The 17,557-nt window shown below is 44.2% G+C and overlaps 2 protein-coding genes across 2 annotated transcripts; one reads left to right on the forward strand and one right to left on the reverse strand.

The window, feature by feature from the left end:
• Window positions 1-681: 681 nt before the first annotated feature.
• On the reverse strand, window positions 682-12,781 carry LOC148819915 (clathrin heavy chain linker domain-containing protein 1-like). The gene is made up of 11 exons (XM_088934183.1): window positions 12,578-12,781; window positions 11,676-11,863; window positions 11,400-11,539; window positions 10,836-11,037; window positions 10,141-10,256; window positions 9,531-9,630; window positions 7,895-8,001; window positions 6,171-6,345; window positions 3,598-3,800; window positions 1,713-1,892; window positions 682-1,124 (listed from the first exon to the last, which is right to left on the reverse strand). Exons 1-11 carry the CDS (start codon window positions 12,779-12,781, stop codon window positions 928-930), a joined length of 1,812 nt encoding a protein of 603 aa, XP_088790309.1. The 3' UTR covers window positions 682-927.
• Window positions 12,782-14,177: 1,396 nt separating this feature from the next.
• Window positions 14,178-17,233, forward strand: rps27a (ribosomal protein S27a). Its single transcript, XM_088934424.1, has 6 exons — window positions 14,178-14,239; window positions 14,356-14,420; window positions 15,311-15,365; window positions 15,739-15,824; window positions 16,486-16,617; window positions 17,047-17,233. The coding sequence occupies exons 2-6, from the start codon at window positions 14,373-14,375 to the stop codon at window positions 17,194-17,196; spliced, it is 471 nt and encodes a 156-aa protein (XP_088790550.1). The 5' UTR covers window positions 14,178-14,239; window positions 14,356-14,372; the 3' UTR covers window positions 17,197-17,233.
• Window positions 17,234-17,557: the final 324 nt, after the last annotated feature.

The following is a 17,557-nucleotide window of genomic DNA, read 5'->3' on the forward strand; positions in this document are numbered from 1 at the left end:
TTTGAAGTTGGAATAAAAAGCCAGAAGGGACTGGGTCGTGCAGGGACCTGTAGTGAAAGGAGACGTCTTTTCTTTCCTACCTGCTGAGCAGGAGGCTCTTCCTGCAGTGCTCTCCCTGGGGAGCTGCAGAGCCGGGACGTCCCCTGAAGAGCCAGCGGGCCTGGGCCTGGGCTGTGGGCCGTCCCGCTCCTGCAGGAATGTGCTCAGGGCACGAGGCTGCAGTCTTGGCAGGGCTCTGACAGCACGCTGCCCCTTCTGCCTTCATACCAGTTTCCCTGCTGCGCTCTTCCAGGGCCCGTCTCTCCACAGCAAAACATGCATTTTCATAAACTCAGGGAAAAGAATCGACCGAAGGGCTGACATGAACACATGGCAGGGGAGAACACGTGTGCCAGCCTCCTCAGATTTCTTTGAGATTTTGTACGTGGCAAGCCAGAAGGATCCGGACAACCTCCGGCCATGGACAACACGCCACCGTAAACATGATCACAGCAATGAAAAAGTGAAGATGAGGTTTTAAAGATCATACAGATTTCAAACATGAAGGGGTATGTAACTTCTAAAACATTTTGTGAATATGCAATGGTCTGACTATGTAAAGATGTAACAACATTTATATTGTGGTTAGTCTTCAGCCTGACTGGGAAACAAAGAGAGTCAATAAAGTCACTACCACATATAGGACTTGACTAGTTTATTATACTATTACAGATACCATTTGAAAAAAAGAGGAAAAAAAGAAATGTATTGATTATTAATTGCTAATGTTAGATAGACATCGAGAATGTCTGGCACTAACTGTGAAGCCTGGGCCTGATGCACAGCAACAGAAGGAGATTACAGGGGCTGGAAGAGGCCCCGTCTGTCCCTGCTGCAGTGTGCTGAACCTGATGTGCACCTGGAGGGCTCCCTCTGGCGGCAGCCCGCCTACAGGAAGACGTGCTCCATCAGCTTGGCGTCCTCGGAGTCAGGAGACAGCAGCGCCGCCCCAGCCTGGGCTGACAGGATCTCAGTGATGTCCTGGGCCAGCTGAGTGTGGCTGGTTTCTCGGCACCTGTCTGCTATCTCACTCCATTCCTCGGGGGTGCAGAACACATCTTCCAGAATCATCTGCTCAAAGACGTCTTCAGTGTCACGGCAAAAAAACAAGGAAGGGACAAAGAAGGCTCAGCACAGGCCTTCTGTTATGAGCACGCAAGCACACAGTACATTAAAGTAAAAAGACAGTGTGTTTCGAAGTCACAAACGTGCAATTTATCGATCTTCAGATCTTTCACATTTGCGTTGTTTATCTGAAGAGACATGCTAGAACACTCCACACTCTCCATCTTCTTGTCTTTTCCTCCCCACACTGTCACTAGAACTGCTTTATACTTCATTCATTGAAAAAGCAGCTTCTCTGCAAATAGGTGTGAAACTGATTGCAAGCAATTACTTAACTCACTTTCCTGTTCCTCTTTACTAAAAAGACTAAAAGGATAAACCCTTGCACCGGTAATTAAAATCATATAATGAATAATGAATGCCCTTCTAAAAACTGCAGATTTAAAAATGCATGAACAGAAATAACATAACAAAAAAAAAAAGAAACCAAAGAACAAGTTTGCAAAATGTTTATAAAAATCCACTTTATTTTTGTACTTTCGCATCTCTGGTGCTCCTGCTCATATAAATCTATAATACAGATGGGAGAAAAGAGCTGAGTCACTCACCTCTCCCACAGGAGTGTATCCTCTCCAGCAGCTGGAAGGCGAAGGCCTTGTTGTCAGTGGAAAGGAGGGAGAGGGCAGCGAAGCCCAGGGACAGGGCTGCCGGCCTGCCGCGGTACTCCTGCGTCAGGGACCGGAGGAGGTCTGCACTGGGACACTTCTTCAGCAGGTACAGGCAGTCATCTGGACCCGGAGGAGAGAGGGGGCTTGTCCAGGTTATGTCTGCATATCTTTCACTTCTGCGCCTCGACACTGATATCTTATCAGGACTGTTCCCAACAGCTCTGGGTGTTTAAATATGAATGTTTTGTGCTTTGCACACTTTTGCGATTTGGAACCTGTCATCACACTGGGAGGTTCACACAGTTGTGTCACACCTTCATCACAACACAATCATCACCCCCTGGATAACACAACAAGTGTTTCGTGTAAAATGCTAATCGCACATGTGATTTTTGTTTGTTTTTTTTCGTCTGGCTCAGGACTCCCACATCCCGGGCACAAATTATTTACCGGAATCTCCTTAATCTAGATTCTACTGGTATCATTTACTAAGATCAAAGAAATCAAACTGAAGCCATTAGGTTCAGAAGCACTTGGACTCCTTCAGTATGCAGTGTAAAGGAGATCCATGCTGCACAGAGCATTGCTTTTTGTATGCAATATTTAGAAGAGTGGCTACCGGGTTTCTCACCATCATTTAAAAGGCCCCCTTACTGTTCTGCATTCACCAGACACAGAGATCTGAACAGAATGAGGGCAACTCTGAAATATAAAATCATCTATGATATACATCACCCTTAATAGAGACACACTGAACTGTATTTTTTCAGGAGAGTGAATTGAGCACAACCTAAGACTCCCTTACACAGCAGGGCATTTAATGGAGCAGTCTGAGCAATGTGTCCTTTTGATCCCGCCACCCTGATATCTTCTCATTACCCTACAAGAACACTTTGCTTGCAGTTTTTATCCTGCAATGGTGCATTTAATCACAAGCACAGAAGGACACTACAGCATCCTAATAAACAAAAACACACCTGAACTGTTTAGTCCTCAACAAGATACCGAATGGGTGGAAAATATTTTACTGTGTGTCACAGTTAATCAACTTCAGTAATAGATAACACTCAGAATGATTAAGAACTGCGATTTTTGACTTTCAGAAAAGAATATGGGTGATTCCAATGTTAATGTGGACATAGGAACATTTCAGCCCAGAGCATAGAGCTTATTTCTTTAAACTACAAAGTAAATCACTCATGATAACAAAACGTGTCTGGCGCTCAAAAGCATTAAGCTATGAGAATCTAACTGATAACAGGAGGCCTAGCCCTGCACACAGCACATCTTGGGTACAGAACAGATGGACACTGTAATCTGGGATCAATACAGGCTCCTTTTACTAGAGTCAAAATCATTATGATCAGTAGGGTGATGCTCAACAGAACCTTGAGTCTGACCATCCCAGTCTCTTTATCTCCCATTTAATCAGAGACAGGATACAGGGTATTGTACTGAACTAATAAACAGAGACTTAGTAGCACCTAATATACTGAACATTTCAATATATTGCACGTAAATGTTGGGCCTGTAAAGATCAACCAGTTATGAACAGTCATAAAAACTCTTAATATTAAAAGAGCTCTTAATATATAGCATGACCATAATGCAATACACTTTAATTTTGAATAGACTGCTGAATATTCATGCAATACCCCTAGAGACCTTATCCATGAGTGTACCGTCTGCCCTCTATATAAATGCTGCACAGATTCATGGACAATACTGCCAGACTCTTTCAGACTCTTTTGCCATTTCTCTTCCACATAAACAGGAGGGAAAGCCACACACCAGGCAGAAGGCTAGTCTGGTGAGAGAGTCTTACCCAGAGTGAAGGTCTTGCAGTGGCAGATGAACTCCATGGCCCCGCTGATCATGCCCCTCTGACACAAGCACAAGGCGGCCTTCCGGCTGATGCCACACGCGTGGTACACCACCTGGGCCAGTGCCAGGCACTTGTCAGAGATCTGGGGCTTCCTCTCCCCATATTCACGGATGACATCTCCCACCTCCTCGCAATACGTCAGCCTGAGGAATGGGAAGAGCACGGCAGTCACGCTTCAGGCTCTTCCTCACCTCTGGAGAGCACAGCCAAGTTCATGTTTTTACTTTTGTTCCTTTCATTTGAAATAAAATGTTTTTTATTCGTCGTGATTTTTATAACCATCGCTCCCAGTGCCGCGCTGCCCAGATTTTGTTTTAGGACAAATAAAATGAAAGAGACATCAGCGTTCCCAAGCAGGGATTTTGGGAGGAGCTGTCTCATCATTCCTGCCTTGCGCCTGTGGATTGCTGGGATTGACTCCTGCTCTGCCGCTATGCTGTGTTGGATAAATCAATTAGAAAACAGCTGGACGGACGTCTCATTATTCTCAACTCTAAATCTTCGACAGTGAGAATACAAGCAAAATAGTGACTTACACATAGTTCTCCACCTACAAAGTAGCAAATGTACTGTAGGATGATAATATGGGGGTAGCAAAAGTGACTTCCTGTCATTTTTACAGCTGGAAGAAAAATCTACTAAGTAGTTAAAACTGCTACATTGGGAATCTTTTGTAAGTGAACAAGTAATAGGTTTATTCCATGCTGAAAAAAACCCATTCTGAATTCAAAATTCAAATGGAATTCAAAATTCCATGCTGACGCAGCTACCCACCTGAACTGTCTTTTCTAAGTGCCTTAGATGTGCAATATATTTTGGCAGCTGGAAAGGAAGAAAAGCACCATCGTATGTAAGATTCTTCAAAGCATTGTTTGAATCTTTAGTCCATAACTCCATAATATAGTAATTAATTGAAAACTGCTTGTATAATGCTTCCTCAAGATAAGATGCATTTTGGTGTTTAACAGGAGGATTGAATGGATTTTGAACTCCACAGATCGTGTGGGCCTTCAGTGATTTATTGAAGCAACACTGCCCCCTTAAGGGGAGATTTCAAATGGCTTGTTCCAGATTTTCAATCAAAAGATTATTGAATGAGCAGCTTTACAAAAATAGACGGACGAATTAAGCGCATAATCTTCATCACTTTGCATATCTAATATTTCACTTTCATCTAAATTACATTTTAATTTACAAAGGCAAAAGGCAGATTAGGAACACTTAATAGTCAACAAATTAATGATGCTTAGCAAAAACCTCCTTCTTTTATGTACGAACATTGCCCAGTTACGTCTCGTTCTGTCAATGCAACAATCGTGCTCTTCTGATTTGTGCTTGTTTGGTTATTGCACTGCTGTACTTGTCGTGCTGCCACAGAACACCTTACAGAAACTTCTGGATGCTCCGAACTCAGCTGCTAGAGTTCTGTCTAGACATGCTTTCTGGCGCACATACTGTACAGTATAACCACTGTCTTGACATCCCTGCTCTGGCTTCCTGCTGAATACTGGATATAGTCTTCTAAAGCCATGAATAAATATCTCCCTTTCCATTCCTGACCTCCTAATGAACTGCAATGTTAAATTTAGGGTTTTTTTGTACAGGACTTTGAGATATTATTTTATGAGAGGTGCTTTACAGAATAAAGTACTATTACATGATATTTGACATCATGTCAAGTGTTTTGCTGTTTTCTGAACAACTACCAAAATGTGCTGCCTTCTCTTAGGTAAACAAAAGACACTTTTTCATTCAAAGAATAAACTTTACTAGTTTGCGAGGAGAACATGATTGGTAAGGGCCAATGGGATATTTGGCCAGGACACTGGGGTTACACCCCTACCCTTTTCAAGAAACACCCTGGGATTTTTAATGACCACAGAGAGTCAGGACCTCGGTTTTACGTCTCATCCGAAGGACAGCGCCTGTTTACAGTAGTGTCCCCGTCACTATACTGGGGCATTAGGACCCACATGGACCACAGGGTGAGCACCCCCTGCTGGCCCCACTAACACCTCTTCCAGCACCAGCCTTGGTTTTTCCCAGGAGGTCTCCCATTCAGGTACTGACCAGGCTCACACCTGCTGAGCTTCAGTGGGTTGCCAGTTGTGAGTTGCAGAGTGATAGGGCTGCTAGTTAGAAGAAAAACTTACAGGAGTTAAATTTGGCCCCTGAAACTTGACTTCAGGTGATCTTGGGTTCATCTATGTCACTTTTTGCCTTTCATTTTGAGGGAATATTTAAAAAGGGATGGAGTCTGTTGCAATTCATAATTGTGAAGAAACCAATAAATAAATTGCCTGTTTTTAATGGACCAATCGGCTTTTATGTCACGAATAAGTGGAGCTTAATTCTGTGCTGAGAGGTAGAAAGAACTAACATGTTTCAGCTGTTGAGCCTTCTTAAAACACAAAAGCTGAATCGTGTTGCTTTCTGTGCAGCCTGACTCCTTTAATGCATCATGCTGGTGGTGATGCTGGGCGCGGTGCCCGCGGCTCTGCCCAGTACCTCACCGGCGCTGGGTGATCCAGTGCGTCACCAGCTCCACGCGGCCGTGCTGCAGGGCGACCTTCACCGCCTCCAGGGACATGGCCGCCTCGGGGGGCTTCCTGGCGGCGCCGGCGGAGATCGTCAGCGCTTGGAAGAACAGCAGGAGAGGGGGGAGCTCTCCCTCGTACACGCTGACCGCTGCAGGGAGCACACAGCACGGGCGCAGGTTTATCACACCCTTCAGGCAGCGCAACAGTGCCTGTCCGCAAGCGCCCTGCAGCCGGAGACATTTTCGCTGCTAATGGGCTGGGCTTACGCTTGCATCCAAGTCGGGAGCTGCATCAGCCTCAGTAGGCTGCCAAGCAACAAGTAAAGGTTTTTTCCATGCCGAAAAGAAAAGACACACAACGTTTCGGCTGTGCAGACTTCTTCTTCATTTTCTCCCTCAAACAACAGATGAATAATAATAATTCCTTACACTTATATAGCACTTTTCTGCAAGGCTGGATTTTGGTGTTCGTAGGCCCGAGGCACTTTCACTCCGTAATGTGCAAAAAGAGGGGTAAATGCCGATTGAATGACGTTGATTGACATGACGGACTTTAAACTATTCTAAAGCTGAACCACGTGATTGATGGAGCGAATCGAGCGACCATCACTTCCATACTTCTAGTTTCTAGAACAGCAGCTAGATAGCGTCTGATTATTGATCTGGAGCATCTAGATCGATTGCAAGCATGTTGTTTCAGATCGTTTTTCGTTAGTCACTAGTGTTTCCCTCCTTCGTAGGCCTTAAAAATTTCGTAGGAACCTAGGAACTGTGCCTACAGTGCCTAATGGGAAATCCAGCACTTCTTTTCTGGACACTTCACTCAAAGCGCTTGACCTGTAATGGGGATCCCCTCCACCACCACCAGTGTGCAGCCCCACCTGGATGATGCGACAGCAGCCATAGTGCGCCAAATTACTCTTTTGGACAACCAGATCAAAGAAGCAAAGGGATTTTTACAGCTAACAGCTCCACATCATCTTCCCGCACCTGAAGGAGGCTCCACAGCCGAAATGTTGTGTCACTTTCATCCAAAGCTATGTTTGCAGCTGGGCAGCTTGCCCAGGGGCACAACAGCAGTGCCCCAGCTTTGATTTGTACCCCAGTCTTCTTAAGTTCAGAACTCCCAATCACTGCTCCACACTGCAGCCTTTTTACTTTTACAGACTCTGCTCATGGAGTAGAGGTGAGCTAAGCATCCAGGACAGTGGTGGCTGAATTCAGTCCCAAAGGGATCACATAATAGAGCAACAGAGTGCAAGAGGTGTACATCTAACAGGTTTGCGATCAGTCTGCTTGGTGCGAATGGGCTGTTTTTTAATCACATTTGCCAGAATGAGTCTTTGCAGTGTGGAACGCCTTTCATTCTGCTGTATGTATTTATATGTGGGTTGCAATGTTGAGCTGATCACAGAAATATGTGAATCTTAGTATGAAAATCCATCCATCATCAGTAAGGGGCTTAAGTCTGTCCCAGAAATACAGGGCACTGAGGCTGGACTGAGATCACACTGCTGCACTCCTCCTGGATGGGATTGATGTCCATCACAGGATAACAGAGAGAAGGAAAGGCTAAGGCAGCCAGCGTGTCTTTAAGAGGTGGGAAACCAGAGCTCCATGATAAAACCCACTAGACAAACATGCAAACTCCACACAGACAGCAGACTGGAAACCTTAACAATGGTTAAGGGTGCTTACCTTTAAACTTCTCCATGGTCTCCATGTTCCTCAGCACTCCATAAGGGGACTTAGCTGCATGAAAAGCAGCTGCCTCGTATTTACCCGCCTCGAAGAGCTCTATGAACCTGCCAGGGAAAAACACCACCCTGTCTCACTGGAAGAACTGACGAGGGGCCACTGTGAGCTGATAAAAGACCAACGATGTAAGGTAAATGGTCATAAAAATAAAGAAAGAGCACCCGTCCATTTTATAACCACTTCTTCCAGTTTGGGCTTGTGGGGGAGCTGGAGCCTAGGCAGGGTGCACCCTGGATGGGACAGCAGTGCTCTGCAGGGCAGACAGACACACTCACGCCAAGGCCAGTTTTCCCAGAAACCAATTAACCTGCCAGTGTGTTTATGGACTGTGGCAGGAAACCCATACAAGCGCAGGGAGAACATGCAGACTCCACAGAGAGCTGTGGGAGTGATCCCCAGGGCCCCAGCAGCTCGAGGCAACAATTCTCACCACTGCGCCACGATGCTAAATAAAAAATGATAAATATCATGTCACATTTTCAAGCTGCATGAAAATGATTCACAAGGAATTTATCTCAGGAGTAACCCAAAGGATAAATTCAAATCAACTGACCACCGGCAATAAGAATTTGTGACCGTTTTTGTTGTTTTGGTGAGGTAGAAAACATGAAGTTCGCATCATCATTTTAATTGGGATGGAATAACAATTTCAAATATTTTTGCGGATTTAGCCCATTTTGTATTTTTATGAAATTACTTTAATCATTGCTTTAAAATTTCAAATTCAATTTAAATTTCAGTTTGTGAATATATATATACTGGATATAGTTACAGATTATTACATGGCTGAGAGGATGATGCAGTGGAGTTTATGTTTAACATGTCTGTAATGGCTTGCATTTGGATCGAAGCCCGTTTTGAAAATAAAGTCACGAGGAACAAAGATCATCTGCGACACACAGGAAGAAGCTTTCAGAAACCAGCACCATGTGTGATAACCCACGTGCAACAGTGCAGGGCACATGGCAGAAGAGTCAGTGAATGGCTGCTGTATAGCTTTCCACTGCTCAAAGAGAGGAGTCTGCAAATTAAACTGAAAAATATCTTTGCAGCCCAAGTGCAGTTCTAAAATATCTACTATCTGATCTGATGGCAGGAAAGTGAGGCCAATAAAAAAGGAAGAGAGGAAGGAGATAAAGAAACATCATTCTTGTGTACTGAGAAATGTGAAGGAGGGTGCAGACTCTTGTCACCATTTGTAAGAATGTCTTACAAAACAAAAAGGATAAAATCATTAAGATCACTAGTGTTAATAAACATATAGAATATAGTAGTTCAGGAGGGGAGCTGCGTCAGCATGCGTAGGCTGCAAAGGAACAAGTAATAGGTTTATTCCATGCTGAAAAAAAGAAGAAAGAGAACACAACGTTTCGGCCGTGGAGCCTTCTTCAGGTGACACCTGAAGAAGGCTCCACGGCCGAAACATTGTGTTCTCTTTCTTCTTTTTTTCAGCATGGAATAAACCTATTACTTGTCCATATAGAATATAGTTCCCCCATACTACAGTATCCAGATACTGATCTGAATATTTTTCTAATAATTTTATATCACCCATTATGCTGAGTCTATAAAGTACCTTTCAATGTAGTCTACTAAGAGTTCAGATGTTTTGACCTTGCTGGGGTCGTCCTCCTCAAATCCAGCTGTGCCGATGTTCTGGTAGTCAGAATCACAGGCTAGGACAAAGCAGGAATAATAAACCCTTATGTATGTGATCACAACATCAGGACACAAATCCACCCTCAGATTTGCAATTGTTTTAAATAAGCTGTACCCTTAAATAGGCTGTATTTTATCAGGCTAATGACAAAAAAAATTAATTGTACTTTCTCTTATTTTCAAATACACAGAAACTTCTCCCACTTTGATTCAGAAAGTCCTGTTTGTAAATGCTCAACATTTGTGTCTTAGAGCTTTAGTTTTGCAAAGATCAAATTGCATTTTTTACACACTGTTATTCTTTGAAAACATTATTGCTCCAATCATTGATAAATGACCAAAGACAGCATTTACAGACGTTCCTTCTGCTAAAGCACAGCTTTTACTAGATGTTAACTTATTACATTACGGAAATGTTTTCACTATCTATGTCCAGAAGGGGATTATTTAGAAGATCTGAAACGGGCTGTAATAGTGGGGTACGTCACTCATGGACCTGCACTATCACACAGACTCTGAATGGCTACCGTGCAGCTCGGAGGCCTGCTGCAGGACTGGGGACATGAAGTCCAGGAGCGGAGTTCTTCCATCAGATTTTTCCCAGCAGCTCACTGCCTCTGCCAGCAGCTTCATTTGCTTGTACCTTACGAACACCACCGAGAGAAAACAGCGCGTGAGCCTAGGCTGTATTTGTAATTTGCCTTCTGAAAGAGACATCAGACTTTTCAAAAGCACTGTACCAACAAAGGGCATTGTAAAACGTTATATCTATAGAGGAACAAGTAAATGTTCATAACATGGTGAAAATTAGAAAGAAGAATCATATCCAGGACAAATGGCAGATAGGATACAGATATGACAAATAGCACAGCTAGGGCTCACATGGAAAATACGTAGATAGGGAACACATCTGGACAGGAAGACATATGTAAATGTGGATTCTCCGTGGACAGCACTAAATACTTGAGGATGACTCGAACACGCTCCCCAACAACTCTGGGAAGACCATGCAAACATAGCCCTGTCTCCAAGGAGAGAATAGGAAACATTTCTTTACACAAAGAGTTGTGGGTGCCTACGAAAGCTCTCCCAGCCAGGTGACTGGGGCCCAGACTCTGAGCTCGTTAAAGAAGCGACTAGTTGAAGTTTTAGATCCACTTAGCTGCTGAACCACCACCATAAGCAAAACGGGCCCCATGACCTCCTCTCTCATGTCCACCACCTGAGCTTCAGCCTGTCGTTCTCGGCCGCCAGCTCATCCCTCTGCTTGAGGGTGCTCATCATCTTGAGGTCCAGGTCGGCCTTCACCTGCGCCGGGACGCACTGAGTCCTCTTCTTCTGCTGCAGGTCTGTGCGTTTCCTCTGCAGGTACTCCAGGTGCTTCGTCAGGGCCTCCGGGCGCATGGACTCCTCCAGCGACAGCCCTGGCGAGCAGAACGTGACATTACGTCCCTTAATGGCTTTTCGTTCTGTCCGCGTCAGAAACTGTTTGCCTCAGTATTCAAATTATGTACAACTCTCTCCGGTGTGCCTTTCTGCAAGACTGCATTCGACAAGCGGTAAAAATTGAATTCCACTACTAAAGCCACTGGGTTCTTCCAGTTGAGTTTAGGCAAGCTTTAACACAGCATCAGCTAGCGATCGTTTGCAATAATATAAAATCAGAAAGGTATAAGACGGTAAATTAGACTAATAACCAGTTAACAGTTTTTGTTGATTTATTTATTTCCAGTCTCCTAGCTTCATGCAGGGCAAGATGAACAACTTGAGAAAACTCATGGAGTACCAGGTATTCGCCCAACAGGCTTGACCTCGGCGCTCACAGAGGCTTCCTCTTTCAGCGAGGGGCTGGTCTCCCCCCCGGCCTGCCGGAGCTTCTCGAGCTGAGCCTGCAGTTCAGCTGTGTCTCTTTGAATGATCTCAATCCTGTTGGGAGAAGTACAGTACATCGAGGCCAGTTAACACCTCTTTTCCTGGCTTTCTGGGGAAAGCTGAGCTCCACGTGTGAATGAGTCCTGTAATCAGGCTCTTCCGAGCTGTGTTTGCAGACTGCGTGACCCACCTCTCCCGAAGCTGAACAGCTCTTCTCTGACAGTACATGAGTGTCGTGGGCTCGGCAGCCGTGACCTTGAGCTTCCTGTGCAGCAGCCTGGCATCTCTGTGGCTCCTCTTGATAGCACTAATGCAGCCGTCGTACTCCTTCTTGATGGTGCTGAGAATGGCTCTGTAACTGGTGGCGTGCTCTATGACCTGTGGAAAGCCGATTTCAATGAAATTACAGTGTAGAAGGAGATAATAATAATTCCTTACACTTCAATAGCACTTTTTCTGAACACTTAAGTCAAAGCACTTTACAGGTAATGGGGATCCCCTCCACCACCACCAGTGTGCAGCCCCAGCTGGATGATGCGACAGCAGCCAGAGTGCACCAGAACACTCCCCACACATCAGGGAGGAGAACAGAGTGATGAAGCCAATTCAGAGATGGGGATTATTAGGAGGCCATGATTGGTAAAGGCCAATAGGAAATTTGGCCAGCACGCCAGGGAAACACCCCTACTCTTTTCAATAAACGCCCTGGGATTTTTAATGACCACAAAGAGTCAGGACCTTGGTTTGACGTCTCATCCGAAGGACGGCGCCTTTTTACAGTACAGTGTCCCTGTCACTATACTGGGGCATTAGGACCCACATGGACCACACGGTGAGGGCCACCAGCTGGTCCCACTAACACCTCTTCCAGCAGCAGCCTTAGTTTTTCCCAGGAGGTCTCCCATCCAGGTACTGACCGGGCTCACACCTGCTGAGCTTCAGTGGGCTGCCAGTTGTGAGCTGCAGGGTGATATGGCTGCTGGCAAATCTCCAGAGCTCAACAACATCTGGCTAACTGGGTCACTTGGTGCAGAGGGAGAGTGTACCCCCTCAAAGAGACAAACAGATTCCGGGAAATTGCTGGGTATCTACCTTATCAAACGCAGAGCTGTAAATGATGTAGCGCTGCTCGTCTGGCCCCTCCTTGGGACATCCTAACTTCTCCTTCTCAGACTCAATGTAGGCATACACAGCATCCAGGAAGTCTCTGTCAGAAGAGGAGATAATAGGGGGCAGGACTCTTGACTTCCTGACCGCTGTGCTGGGGGCTGCACCTGGGCTGGATGTCGCTGACATATCTATGCAAACCACAAAGATTTAAATTAACAATACGCAACAGAAAGGAGGTACAATTGGATATCCATCCATTTTCAGGAGCTGCTTCTTCCTTAGGCAGTCCAGTTGCAGCCAGCACAGTCTAACATGGCAGACCGGGGGCTCAAGGCAGCAGGAACACCAGTCCGTCTCCTCTGAAGCAGATCTGGAAGAGCATTGAGCCCAGAATGGGTCCCTGTGTCACACCCCTGCTTACACCCAAGCCCAAGGTTGTGTGGGCTGTCGGTCTATCATTTCCAAATTTTTACTTGTTATAGAGTTAACACCAATTGGTTTCCTGAGTCAGATCTGCTCCCTGTTTTTATGTACAGGTGTGACTCTTGCAATGCTTCAAGCTATACAGAGTCGTCTCATTCTAAGTGAGAGCTGAAATTCATAACCACTCCGCTGAATCCGGACAGCTGGTGCAAATTCAACCCAGACAGAGTCACACTGGAACCCAGCATCCTGGAGCTGTGACGTGGCTAACGATGCTAAACCACTTCTCCATCAAGCCGCCTTAATTAAAGACGTTGCCAAGAAAGATTTTGTTCAAAAATACGCCGTCGCTAATTGTCTTAAAAAATTAAGATCATTATAACGAGTAAAAATACATCCATCTACTGAAACAAAAATGAGCCATAAATAATATGTGGCATATTTAAAACGATCACATTTTGATGCAACAGGCAAATGTTCTTTTGTTCAACAAATCTTAACGCGCGCAGCTCATTTTTTAACCTTAATAGTGTAGTCGGCATAAAATGTAATCGGTTTTGACATTAAATGAGTTAGCAACCTATCATTTCGAAACGTATTTGCGCTACCTCTATTTATTAAATCATTCTTTTTTTTTATTTTACACAAACTGGAGAAATTCTTTCTCGTTCCTTTTGATTGACAACCAAGACCGCACATCCATTATGTCAGCCACTTCAGTTTACTGTGGTAACCAGGGCGTTGCTAAGGAAATCGCTCTCCTGCAAAGCTTTGTGGGAAATGTAGTTTATCGCCCAGTGGGACATTTTAAGAAGGTACAGGTCTGTCATAAATGAAAACGAAACAATGGCACAAATAATAGATAATTATTTTTTCATACTGATTATCCGGTACCTGTTTTAGAATTATGCGGACAATTAATAAGAGAAGTATTTTGTCTATGAATAAGGACGTATTCAGAACTACATCTCCCGTGAACCGTAACATGTTTTAGCTATTTTTTATGAATCTGTAGTATACTTCTGTAATTGTGAATTTATTTGTGTGCGAAAAATCTTGAGTTTAAAAGAAAATAATAAAGCAGTTGATTGTTTCCACATAATTCACAGTCCATATTTTCCTTCAGGCAGTGGTTTAGCCATCTAACCCCTGCTCAGTGGGTCAGAAAACCCCGTGTCGCGGATGGAAAGCCCTCTTCTCATGATCCACCATTAGCGGGAGGTTAGTGGCGAGTATGAGCTCCTAGATTAAATTGCAAATTCTTAAATAAATGTAGAAGTTATTGCACTATTTTACAGTAGAGTGTAAAAGCTTACGCTGTCTGTTCTTATCTGTAGGTGGATTTGGTTCCAAAATGCAGATCTTTGTGAAAACTTTAACGGGGAAGACTATAACCCTTGAGGTGGGTGTACTGACCGGCTGAGTAGAAGTGTTTAAAGACGCGCAGAGGAATTCATATTAAGTCTGGGCCTGCTAGCTTTTTGTCCATGTTGATTAAATCTTGCATCCACTAAAATGGAAACATATCCTCTTAAAGTCGGTTAATTAGTTGCGTTTTATTACTTGGTCTAGTATCTGACCTGTCCTGTTCACGGAAACACGTGCAGCTCTTAATAGATTATACTATGACGCGCATTTTTTCGCGTATTGCAGTTTTCAAATGCTCAGCATTGCACATTAAGCTGTAATTCAGTTCAAAAGGCGAATAAATATGTATTGATGGTATCTTATAAGAAGAGACGACGTGGTTGCCGTTGTCCCTCCCGTCGTTTCGGGCTTCTCATTCGCGAGCAGTGAAAATATTGCTAGTAGACACGTTGAAACGAGCGGAACTGATTTTATATTGTAAAATGTGTAATGTATAAAGTTTATAGACCTATTCTGGTTATTCCTGATAACAGTTCCCCAGACCTAGGCCATACCAGGATGACATCGATATCAGTCCATGTGATGATGATCGTCCTGTGTCGGGATGGTTCTCAGGCTGGAGTAATTGCTCCACCTGAGGGATTTTTCGCTGTAAAGATATGCTTTTTGTTCAACATTGAAGTATTTCATAGCTTTCTGGAAGTAAAGTCCAGACTACTTGTTATATATCATGCATAGTATGATATAGAACAAGATAATACGTGTGGTATGAAGTGTTCATATTGATGAGCTTGATTGGTTTAATTAAATGAAAACAACGTGCCAGATGAGTTAGTTGTATGCTAAGGATTCAAGTGAACGGTAACAATGTTAAGACGATGTAAATGCTCTTAGGTCTTTTAAATCATTGACGTTTTCCTGCAGGTTGAGCCTTCTGATACCATTGAAAATGTCAAGGCTAAGATCCAAGACAAGGAAGGTGAGCACTTGAGACATCTGCATTTAAACTGTTTAGTTACGCCATACATGTGATGTTGACTAAAAGGTACTTCTTGTAAAAGCTCTGTGTATGTATTGGGTATTGATGTGATCAGTTGACTAGCGGGTGTGATGCACTGGGAGGTTGTGGGTTCAAATCTAAAGTGGGGTGTTGCTGTTGAACCCCTTGTGTTAGTACTTCTTAAATTGATTTTGTAGAATGCTTAGTTGTGTAAATCTATATGAATCTATTTTTTGATAAAAGCACATGTGAAACATAATACAGTGGGGAGCTGGAGGGGAGTGTGTCTGGGTAAATTACAGTACTCTTCCACTGAAGGATACAGCTTTATCGAGCCTCTCTTCTCCCTCAGGTATCCCCCCTGATCAGCAGCGCTTGATCTTCGCTGGGAAGCAGCTGGAAGATGGGCGGACTCTGTCAGATTACAACATCCAGAAGGTGCGTGTGTTCTGTGTTCTTGCAGCAGGTTGCCCTTCTCTTTGGTTTCTTGATTCAAGTCTGGAGTTTGGAGTTGCCTTTTCAGCAGAATAGTGATTTGTAGGTGTGGCTGTGAGTGATGGTAGCACTTTGCTGTGATGCTGTCATGCTCTGAGAACATCAAATAAAAAAAAAAACAATGAAGTTGAGAGGACCAGGAATCAATGTACATCTGTCTGAGGTCAGCAGCATTTTTAAATGCATTTGTTCAAGGTGTAACAAAAGATGAAGTGAACTACCCCCCATTAAGTTTTATCTAATAGTTTAGTCTAGCTTCTTATATGTTGACACATTTATTCTTGAGCTGTAATTGTGTACGAGTGGTGAACATGAGCATGGCAACTGTTGGTATGTCTTCCAGATCACAGGCATGTAAAAATCTGAGTTTCAGTTGTGAATCACTGATTGAGCTGGAGTTCATAAACTAGTGACTGTATCTTTTTTTTTGTCCAGTGGAAGTGTGAGGGCAGCTTATGAAGAGCAGGTTACAGACTGTTGGGTGTGTGATCCTAGTCTTGTACCATCACAGGAGAGGTGTCGGTTTTGGCTCGCTCCGTACTTAGTAGGAAAGGGCAGGCAGTACCGAGTACTGTGACTAACCTGACTGCCCATGCCTGTGCAGGAGTCCACTCTTCACCTTGTGCTGAGGCTGCGAGGTGGTGCCAAGAAGAGGAAGAAGAAGTCCTACACCACCCCCAAGAAGAACAAGCACAAGAGGAAGAAGGTCAAGCTGGCCGTGCTCAAGTACTACAAGGTGAGACTCGGAAACAGCCGCTGTCCTGATCATTTTAACCGGAAGACGAGATCTCTCTTTTGTAAGCGTTCAGCCTTCTGTAACCAGCTTAGGCACACAGTTGTGAATTTCAACGAGTTATAATTGTAGCAAGCACTGCTTAGGTTTTCTGCTTTAAAGTGTTGTCCCAGCTGCATTGTCTAATACTGCAAGTCCAGGATTTTGCAGGATGTTTTGAGATAAGGGGGTAATTGGTAGAGATGTTTCTGGGTTTTCCAAACTACGGTCGACTCGATCATGGTGACTTGGACTTGTGTAGTTATGGGTCATAATGTTTCAGTCTGTTGGGCTGGATGAGGCACCCTCAGGAGAAGTCAGACGGGGGGTGCAGTTAGTGCAGCGTTGGTGCCGGTGCGCTCCGGCTGACGGGCTGCGGTTTTCCCCCGGCAGGTGGACGAGAACGGCAAGATCCACCGCCTGCGGCGCGAGTGCCCTGCGGACGAGTGTGGCGCCGGCGTGTTCATGGCCAGCCACTTCGACAGGCACTACTGCGGGAAGTGCTGCCTCACCTACTGCTTCAACAAGCCCGAGGACAAGTGAACAGATGGACTGGAGTTAATAAAACATTCAAACCGTTCAGGCGTTGTGCTTCTTTACAATAAACTGCTTGGGGGGGGTTTAAATAAAGGTATTACAGTTATTTGTAGTTTAGTTATTCCTAGTAGTTTTTAGCTAATTGTGAAAACCACCATTACCTTTTGAAGGCTAGTATAGTTTTCTTTGATTTAAGGGGCACTGCTAATGGTATCTAAAACCACACTCTCTAAACATTGATTCTTTGAAGCCTGGAAAAGCAGCTTCTCGTTTTTATTAGTGTGAATATTTTAAATGTCTCTTAATGTGTAACTCATACCTACAGCCCGAGAGAATCTTTGAAAACATTAATATAATTTTGTAACCA

Source organism: Atractosteus spatula, chromosome 15, assembly GCF_055471065.1.
Source record: "Atractosteus spatula isolate fAtrSpa1 chromosome 15, fAtrSpa1.hap1, whole genome shotgun sequence".
Classification (NCBI taxonomy): domain Eukaryota; kingdom Metazoa; phylum Chordata; class Actinopteri; order Semionotiformes; family Lepisosteidae; genus Atractosteus; species Atractosteus spatula.